Source organism: Eriocheir sinensis, chromosome 12, assembly GCF_024679095.1.
Source record: "Eriocheir sinensis breed Jianghai 21 chromosome 12, ASM2467909v1, whole genome shotgun sequence".
NCBI classification, from domain to species: Eukaryota; Metazoa; Arthropoda; class Malacostraca; order Decapoda; family Varunidae; genus Eriocheir; species Eriocheir sinensis.
This window is the reverse complement of record NC_066520.1, coordinates 11,056,792-11,066,919: the sequence shown is the minus strand read 5'-3', so window position 1 is coordinate 11,066,919 and position 10,128 is coordinate 11,056,792. Positions and strand designations below refer to the sequence as shown.

Genomic DNA, 10,128 nt, shown 5'->3' with positions numbered 1-10,128 from the left:
CTGGCGGGCGGGGGAGTGGCGGCTGTGGGGTCAGCTAAGCCCAGCATCTGCCACACACTCTCAATACTTCTCGCTTCCTCTCATATGTCAATTATTTACTACCTTTAAATGAATTTAATTAAGTAACTGGATAATCCAATAAGGTCATATAGTGTTAAGATTGTTTCGTTTTTAGGATAATAACAAATATTTTGTGTAAATACCAGGACACTTGACAACGTTGGAATACAACGTTGTCAAGTGTCCTGGTATTTACACAAAATATTTGTTATTATCCTAAAAACGAAACAATCTTAACACAATATGACCTTATTTGATTATTCAATTATTTAATAAAATTCATTTAAAGGTAGTAAATATCTGACATATGAGAGGAAGAGGGAGGTGTTGAGAGTGTGTGGCAAGGCGCGGGGCAGTGCTGACCTTGGCTGACCCCCCAGCCGCCACCTCCCGCCTGCCAGATTCTCATGGAAATACTATAGTGGTTGAATGCTTCATGTACAAGCACAGTGATTTTAAAGACTTGGGTTAGTATTTTGCAACTGATTGTCAGATTGAGATTATCCATGTGCTGTCCAAAAGGTGTCCATTAATCAGCCCTAATTTCACTCAAGAGGGGAGACAGCATTAGAAAAATAAGCAAGAGACATATATTATGGTACCCACTCTGAGGGCACCAGCAGATGTCCAAGTATACCGTATTTGCTTTTGGTGTAATGGAATGGTTTCCTGCATGAATGGTTACTCAGAGGATGATGTGAATGTTCAACTGAGGAACAATGGACTGACGGGGATGAGGTTGTGCATTAAAAGAGTATCATTAACTACATATTTTCCCATGTGAATGATTTCCCTTCAGACTAGAAAGTAGGCACCCCCCTTTAACCACTTCTGGCTAGAACACATAGAATGGTTAAATGGCCTTTTCTGACTCCCCTCTCTTCCTTTATGAGAAATGGAGTATCTCATGAGGAGGGTGAAAACAATGACTTTAGATTTTCTGGTTTGGTGAGGTCAACATGGTACTTTTAAAGCATCACCTTTCAGGGACCTTGTGACTGAACTGAAATCTTGAGGAACTGTATAGGTGTAAGTGTATGTAGTTAGTTATTTTCTTTAACATATATAAAACAAGAGTTGACTCAGAAAATGTTTTCCCCTGCAAAGAGATACAGTTCAAGGGTTTTATATGGAATGTGAGGGGTTAAGAGATTTGATGCTTTAGACTCGTAACTAATCTTTTTTTTTTTTTTTTTTTTTTTTTTTTTTTTACTTTGAAGAAAAACAGAGGACTTTTGATGATCATAATGATGTATATATGCAGTCATACTATTTCAAATATTCAAAATCCACTGGAAGATTAGGTTGGGGGAAGTTATGTGCCGAAGTTTGTAAAACACCATGATGGAGATGCCAGATGGTGTTCCCAACTTCCAACTTCAGCTCCTCAAAGACGTATCCGAAATGAACTGGAAATCAGGAAAAAGGGTCATTGTATATTTAAATTACCAATTCCGAGTAACAAATAAATTTGTTGACTATTTCAAGTGAGCATATGATAAACACCTGAGGAACCTTAGGGAAGGTAAATTGTAGTAACATGGAACTTGTATCAGGTTAATGGGTTCTCCCACACAACAGGCTTGAAGGGCCAATTGAATGCAGATGAACACTGCCACCGGGTGCAGCTGTAGTGTATGTTCCCAACTTTACCTTGCCTTTAAATGATAAACATTACAGGGACCCTTTTCAGATTTTAAAATGTTTAACAAAAGTACTCTATCCTATTCTTATTCCCTTTTTGACTTTTCATGGTCTGGGTTTGTATCAATTGTTTGTCCTAGACAAGGCTGACATTACGGTACAGTATGGTATGGAATACAATACGGTACGGTTGAAATTTTGATAAAAAATACTGTACGGAATTACGGTACGATATTTTTCCTAATGTAGGGTATGGTATGATATAGATACGGAAATTTTTTTTTTTTTTTCCCATTAGCTCCTGGTAGGTTATATTTAGGAGGCCTGATACATGTTTAGTCACTTTGTGCCTTTTCAAATTTATTGACATACCTTAATTATTTTTTCGCAATTTTTTATTTCTTATGTATGTATACATATTTTCCTAATGGTACAAAACTACGGTACGGTATTTTTACCGTACTGTACAATACGCAAAAATAGCTGGGGGTACAGAACAATATTACGGTACAGTATTTTTTTCAGGTACGGAGTACAGTTAAAAATTCCATACCGTACCGTACTGTCAGCCTTGGTCCTAGATAGGGAATGTGTATTTTTCTACTCTCTTAAGTCTTTCATTCCCAATCATTATTTACTGATCTGCTAACTGACTATTAAACATATGTTATTTTTTTGTTAATTTTCAACTTCAGGCCTACGTACTTTCATAGTTTCTGTGAAGTTCCTCAATCATTCTCTGTAATTTCTCTTAAGTCTCACTTAGTGTGATTATGTCATCTATGAATCTAAGGTTATAAATGTATTCAGGGTATATATGATTTTTTTATCATGAATAATTTTGAAGATATTTTCTAAGGCTTAAAGGCAAATGTAAAGCTTGGGGAATATGCTATAGCTTCATGTGGCCTCAGTGCTCATGTCTGTCACACTGGCCCTTGAGCCTGAGGTGGGTAAGAATCCATTGGCCAAAGAAAGGGCCAGTGCGACATCTGGGTTACCACAGTTTACCTTCCCTAGGTTTCCCCAGGTACCCATTTATCAACCAACCCAAAAGGGAAGAGAGTTGTATGCCAATTGCCCAGGGGAGGATTTGAACCTGTATCACAGAGGTGAAGTTTTAATGTAACAGAAGGCAAGAATAACCACTGTAAAAACGGAAAAAAAACATTCTGATTCTGAATGTTCAACATTTCACACACCCTACCCCAAAATACCAGTAAATAACTGATCAAGGTAACGGAATTACATGCTGAGACCGCTTTTCTTTTGCCAGCTTGCATGAATGAAGGGTGCACATCATCGGGAGCTGTTACCTGTACCCATTCCTATTTTCTATAAGCACTAAGCCACTGTACGAAGAAAGTACTTTGAATACCAGGCTATGCCATTCTTTCTTTTACTTCATGGGAAAAACAAGCCAGAATCTTGCCATGGTAAGTTGGAATGTTAAACAACCTGTCTGACTGACATCTGACTGCTTGTCTCAGATTCATCTAAATTCTGACAGCAATCGTACACTATGTACTTTCTGAAATTCTGAAAATGCATTTGCCAGTTGAATTTCAGAGATTTTATACAGTGGAACCACACGTACTCAGAAGTTATTGAAGTAGCCAGCGATACTGGGAAGACACAAATCTGTTCAATGTGGCAACTTAAATTTGTAATGGCATCCCATTAGATGTCATATATACTTACTTGGCAAAGTCTGGTGATTTTGAAATGACATGCTCAAATTCTGCAAAAGCCAACATTCCATCATCATCCAGATCAGCCTCCTCCAAAACTCTGGTGACCAAAGCCTGAAGAAAAAGAAAAATTAGTATTACACCATGTAGTCATTACAAATATGCAAAGTGGGGCCTCAGATAGCAATGGGTATGTTAATGATGCACTCTATGTAACATCATATTTGAATAACAATGCAACTCTGGAAAGCAATGGATCTGCAATCACTCTTCCCACACATTTCTCAGCTGTGTTTACCATGTGAATGTGAGTGGTAAGACTGCCAGTCTTGATTTGTTCCTGTATCAGAGTGGTTGTGTAGTGCTGTCTTTATTTGTCTATCAAGTATTATTGTCTGCCAGGGCTCCCAAAGTACTAAAACTATAAAAGAAACAATAATGATAAAAGTGAAATGAAATAATTAAACCCTCATAGGGATAAAAAGTAAAGCATTGTGTTCAAAAGTATGGTTTCATTCAATGTACCAAATCCATCACCCCCCCCGCCACACACACACACACAATAAATATGGTTTTAGCTAATGTGCCAAATCCATCACCCCCCTCCCCCATACCATCACCACCACCATCACACACACACACACACACACACACACACACAAGAGACAGGAGTGTAGCTCACTTCCTGTATATCACAACTAGGTAATATACACACAAAACAAGATTCCACTTATGTTTCATTCATTAAGTTTGAAAATGTAATGACCTTAGCAATACTTTTGAACATACATGTCATTTTCTGTGGCATAAAATAAATGATAAAGCCTCAGGAGGAGCATCAGATTCCTCACTCACCTCCATGTCAGCCGGGGAGAAGCGTTGTGGACTCACCAGCTTGGTAATTGTCTCCTGAAGATCACCTCGTCCCAAATAATCATCCCCATCAAAATCTATGTAAAAAAAAAATATATCATCAGTGTGCAGGTAGATACTTCTATATTTAATTTTTATTATCCCACTTCTCAGGGTAATGAACCATCATCAGCCTGTAGATCAAAGCTTTCAATGATGACAGGAGGACGAAAAGTAAATGAGACCAAAAAGGAGGGGACAATAATGTTAACTGGCAAGGTCCCCACTGAAGCAATACCTTCCCACTCCTTGTATTATCTGAAAAAAATTGTGCCTTCACACAGACTGAGTATGACATTATCCTATCTTAACTCTATTTGCTGTTATGAATTTACTGATAGATTGGCTAAGCATGTATAAGAATCCTTCCTACACTCTCAGTTCCTATAAAATTATAGGGAGATGTTACTTTATAGTTTAATTCATAAACTGATGTACGTAAGCCTTGATCAACTTGGCTGAAATCTGTCATATATTTTCATGCTATAATTTTGAACTTTTTGCAGGAAACTTCTTGTTTGCATGATCTTTGTGTTTTGTGCATTATGCAATGTATGTGAACTCAAAACTTATTTGTCTGGGCACACTTAGGACAGTGAGGCAATATTGTGGAGCACTGTTGTTCCATTTCATCAACAGTGTGGCAATATTGTGGAGCACTGTTCCATATTTCATCAACAAACATTTTCAAAACCTACCAAAAATCCTGAAGGCATATTCTGCTTTCACTGACTTTGGGGCTGCTTCGCTGAACACTGACATCATATCCAGAAAATCTTCAAATGTGCAATCTCCATCCTGAAATTCCCAAAGAACGTTACTCAGAGTCTAATAATTATAATTACTATTAATATGCAGCTAATGGGATTAATGTTGTGCTACTGACAAGTGCCTTACTGATTTCCATATTTTGAGAGACAAAACAAATTTTCATCACCAAGAGATATTACTCCATTTTTATTTCAACTGGCTGTGGAAAAGACTGAAAAGATAAAATGAGAGAATGATTAGAAATAAAATAATAACCCTCCTAAGCTAGGTAGCTAAGACCATATAGCTTTGCTAGGGTCATAAGACAGAGCTGCCTCTCTCACCAAGAAGCTGCCAGGAGCTGGGATTGAACGCACAGCCCCTCGGTTGGAAGGCAAGCACCAAACCCACTGAGCTGATGATGGCAGTAAAGAATGGCATACCATATTTTTTAAGTTAGCAGAACTGGAAAGTATTAAAAATTTGGCAGGCCTCTCTATAGGGCACTCGTACCTTGGTTGAGGAAAAGATGAGACACATGCGTTCACCAAATGGATTGGCCCGTAGTTCAGGGAGTGTCAATAGCTTGTCCATTGGAAGCTTGGCATTGCGGTTGTGACCGACTTTCTCCAAAGCCAGATTCTTGAAGCGCTTGTGAGCACTGGGAAAAAAATGATCACTTGGTATTATAAGCAAAGATGCACCTAACAATAAGCAGAAACACCTTACTGCTCAAACATTTAATAATATATATAGGTTCTTTAACATTTTTTTTTTTTTTTTTTTTTTTTTTTTTACTTACCTATATTTTTTGGTCTGATCTTAATCACAGCAGAGACAATTCAGCACATTCTAAACTTACCCCATTGAGAATTTTTATATTAGACAAGGAGCATGCAGGATAACTTACTATAATATCTCCTTCTTGGTGAAGTAGGTCAGCTCCTGGAAAGAAAAGAACTAAACATTATACAGAATTGATTTTTCTTTATCAATAGTGATGAAGATAGTATTAAAAGGTTGTATGAAGGCAGGGAGGAAATAGAAAGAATTGTAAACTTCACAAATGTTCCTGACACAGTTCTGGGAGAAAAGGGCTTAAATGTGCTATTGATCCAAAGAAAAATATAAGTGCAGTAAATAAGTGGCACCTACTGTTAATAAGTTCAAGTTTTGAGAGTATTTAGTACTGTAGAGTGTAAATCCAAGTGGTCTATTTCAGACACACTTTCTACTCATTTCTGGGTAAAATATGATGCCTTTATACTTAAAGATAAAGACTTTCACTGGAAAGCAGCAATGAAAGCAGTAGAACAAATACATTCCAGAAATTACTATGGCAACGTACAATTAGAACAAATAAAAAATACTATGGCATAGATAGTTTTAGTCTTGGCATGTGGGACAGGAATCTCAAGCCCCAGATCTACTGTATTTCTTAACTAACATAACCCTACCTTAACACTACTAACAGAGACTCATCACAGGTTAGAATCACCAGTAAAGGTGTAAGCCAGATTCGTTCTTGGGGTTTCATAACTGTTTTCTACCAATAACATTATCTCCATATGAAAAAGCATCATACCCAGAAATGAATAATTGCTGCCTCTTCAATTGATTGCTCAGGTCTACTGAATAATTGCCAAAAGTTCTAGTGCTATAGATTTAATTCGTGTGAAAAAGATAAACGAAGTGATGTGATTCAAAAGTGTGTGATAAAGCAGGCAGAAGGATCATGAGGTAGCAAACTTAGTGATTCAGAGATATATAGGTTTCATGGAAGAATTCTGGAGTAACACCCTAAGTGAAAAAAAAGATAAATGGAGTGATGTGATAGAAAAACAAGTGTGTGATAAAGCATGTGAAAGGATCATGAAGAGGCAAACTTAAGTCATTTTAAGTGACATAGGCTACTGAGTGTAATTCTAGAGTAAAACCCAAATAACTAACCTACGTGATTCTAAGTGACATAGGCCACCAGGTGTAATTCTAGAGTAACACCCTTCTAACTAACTTAACCCTCTCATGCACCGTAAGTTTCCAATAAGTTTCTGTTTCGCTCACCATGCATTTCTCAAGCCCGACCAGCCTTTTTTTGCCGCCGCGATACTCTACATTCCCGGACGTATTTTACCCTCACAGATATATCGTACCCCAATAAATTTGGTATCAATAGCTTCATAAAGACTTGTACTACATAGAACAAGCACAAATAAAAATAGAGGAAAATAAACAATACAATCTCGTTTCAAGTCTCCGTATAGAGTACTGTAGACAATAAATTTTACCAACTCTTCCCCACTCGCTAGCTCGAAATTTTGTGGGCCAACCTTTTTAGCCGAACATATGTTTCAAAGCGGAATTTAGTGAGGATTTTTATGGTATCCTCAAAATCCTCATACGCCTATTAGTTACCAAGTTACACCAAGAAAACTATTTTTAAAAAAATAATCTATAGAGTTGATGCTCCTCATCTAAGCTCCTTAGAAAGGTTGCCATTATGTTACCATTAAGAAACTTATCCCAACAAATGACGCTCCCAAATTTGACGCACTTTTAGGACGCATTTCACGTCATCATGCGCCAAGACCTTTTACCCTTGATGACGCGAAACGCGTCATTGAGTGCGAGAGGGTTAAGTGAGAGTTAAGTGATGCTAAGCAACATACGGTACCAGGTGTAATTCTCTGGAAATTCCTAAATAACTAACTTAAACAATTCTAAGCGACATAGGCCACCGGGTGTAATTCTAGAGTAACACCTTTCTAACTAAAGTGATTTTAAGCAACATAGGCTACAAGGTGTAATTCTGTTGAAATACCAAAATAACTAACTTAAGCGATTCTAAGCGACATAGACCACCAGGTGTAATTCTAGAGTAACACCCAAATAACTAACCTAAGTGATTCTAAGCGACATAGACCACCGGGTGTAATTCTAGAGTAACACCCTAACCACTAGAATCCAACCAATCCCTTGCCTGGTACTCCTCAAGCTCGGCCTCCGTGAACTGGCTGCTGCCCTGACCCATGGTGCAGTGCGGGGCGGGGGAACTTTTTTCTTTTCTTTTTTTCCTTGTGATTGACTTGAACTTGTCCTTTAAAGCTCTAGCATAACGTGTGATGTCTTGGGCGAGGAGGCGACACACTCATGTTTTTTTATTTCTTTTTCTTCAGTGTTTTAGAGGGATACGTAAGTCCATAGAAACACCAAATTCAGTCCAGTATAGTAAAAGTGGGCCTGGGGTTTTAGAGGCCAGTAACCTTCTCCGTCTTACTCTTTTCCTTCAGTGCTTTAGAGAGATAATTAAGGCCATACAAGCCCCAAATTCAGCCCAGTCTAGTAAAAGTGGGCCTGGGGTCTTAGGGGCCAGTAACCTTCTCCGTCTGATTCTTTTCCTTCAGTGCTTAAGAGAGATCATTAAGGCCATACAAGCCCCAAATTCACCCCAATCTAGTAAAAGTGGGCGTGGGGTCTTAGGGGCCAATAACCTTCTTCTCCTTCAGTTCAGTTGATGGGGCCAAGTATAGCCTTTGTAACGGCACTTCTCTCACAAGTATTCGTCACTGTGGGCACTGGGTTGTATTCTGCTCCTGTATTTTAATTTATCGTTTTCTTTTTCAGATCTCCTAAAGCAGTGAAACCAGCGGCTTGATCTTGATCCTGATGTCACGGGTGACTTGGGATTTCCTGATTTCTTGATCCTGGTCTTGGTCGGGGATTCCCTTCGTTGTGGTTGAGCTTTTTCCAACAACCAGACGAAGTGGACTGTTTGAAGATTATACTGACGAGGAAAAAGTGAAACGGGTTCCCTATGAGTTTTAAAAACGAAGAGAGAAACAGCAGACGACAACCACTCAAGAATAGACTGGAAGGTAACCGCTAAAGGAAAGCCGTTGTAAAGGCTACCTCAACTGAACTAAAATAAACTTTTAATTCACTGTCTTCTCCAATGCTCTACATTTCAGAAAGACAGGAAAAAAAATACATAGAACTAGAGCAGCCGTATGAGAAAAAAAATCAGAATGATTTTATAAGATTTTTTTTTATTCAGAAAAGGAAACACAGAATATAAAAGAACTGCTGTCTGTATGGAAGAAAAGTGGAATTTAAATACAGGAATAGAATCCACAGTGAAAAATATTAGTGACATATGTGCCTTTACAAAGGCTGTGCTTCGCCCCTGAACAGACTGAATCAGTGAACCAGTTGAAGGCGAAGGAGAGGGACGCTGGGCCGGAAACTGTTGCCTCTATGACTGAGGCCTGACTTCATAACACCACCAGTTATCAAGTAAGTAAAAGTGCTTTATTTGTATGCGTCAGTGTTGTTTTATTGTGAATGGCTAGTGGGAAATATGATTGGAGTTGTCTGGTCCCAAATTTGTTGTGATTCAGCTTTGTCTTGCACAGCACTGTCAAGCCTATTAGTTCCCACATGTATTATATGACATTTAAGTTTGATTCTTGAATGCTGTGTTTCTCTTGCATGGCTGTAATTTCAAGGGGGCTAGGAGGCTATTGGCCCCCCAATGTTTTCTATGTCGGCCTAAAGCGGACTTTACGGCCTGCTAACGACCACACGCGACCCCAAAATGCTGCGATTCACACCCACCGCTCCCCGACCACATAGGTGGCAGAGTAGTCGTGCGACCGAACGACTACCGGCGGTCGTTTAGTGTCCGTCCAGTCAAAATCTAATTATAACAAGTCTGGTCACTTCCCGTGAAAATCCCGTCGGGACCGCGCATGACGTCAAGTTGCCTTCAAAGGCGGGGGCCGTTGCGTGGAGGTGGAGGAGCCGAGTCAGTCTGCAACGAGAAGGGGTTGGGTGTAGGTACAGCGTTGACATGGACCAGAGTGCCTAATAAATGTGCTGTAGGTGGCTGCACATCCAACTATAAACACAAACGTGGAATTATGATTTTTTGTTAAATAAGAATGGTATACTTAGAGTTAATAAAGAAATGATAAAATGACTGAAAAGGTAGTACAGTGGACAAAATAAATAAAATACAAGTCACCCATCAATTACTCCGTTTTCTGTCCTCGGACCATGGAGGTAGAATTTG

General features: G+C 38.8%; 1 protein-coding gene across 1 annotated transcript; it reads right to left on the bottom strand.

Annotated features, from left to right (window-relative positions):
• Positions 1-1,237: 1,237 nt before the first annotated feature.
• Positions 1,238-8,732, bottom strand: LOC126997398 (calcium and integrin-binding protein 1-like). Its single transcript, XM_050858467.1, has 8 exons — positions 8,435-8,732; positions 8,038-8,320; positions 5,968-6,002; positions 5,571-5,718; positions 5,006-5,105; positions 4,251-4,345; positions 3,406-3,509; positions 1,238-1,469 (listed from the first exon to the last, which is right to left on the bottom strand). The coding sequence occupies exons 2-8, from the start codon at positions 8,086-8,088 to the stop codon at positions 1,448-1,450; spliced, it is 555 nt and encodes a 184-aa protein (XP_050714424.1). The 5' UTR covers positions 8,089-8,320; positions 8,435-8,732; the 3' UTR covers positions 1,238-1,447.
• Between the last annotated feature and the right edge of the window lie 1,396 nt (positions 8,733-10,128).

Bases quoted from the DNA above. Each gene is read 5' to 3' on its own strand.
- LOC126997398 (XM_050858467.1), bottom strand. From the start codon at position 8,088: ATGGGTCAGGGCAGCAGCCAGTTCACGGAGGCCGAGCTTGAGGAGTAC. The intron at 5,719-5,967 runs GTAAGTTATCCT...TTTTTTTCCCAG, and splicing joins ACCAAGAAGGAGATATTATA to TGCTCACAAGCGCTTCAAGA. The intron at 5,106-5,570 runs GTACGAGTGCCC...TGGGAATTTCAG, and splicing joins TCATCTTTTCCTCAACCAAG to GATGGAGATTGCACATTTGA.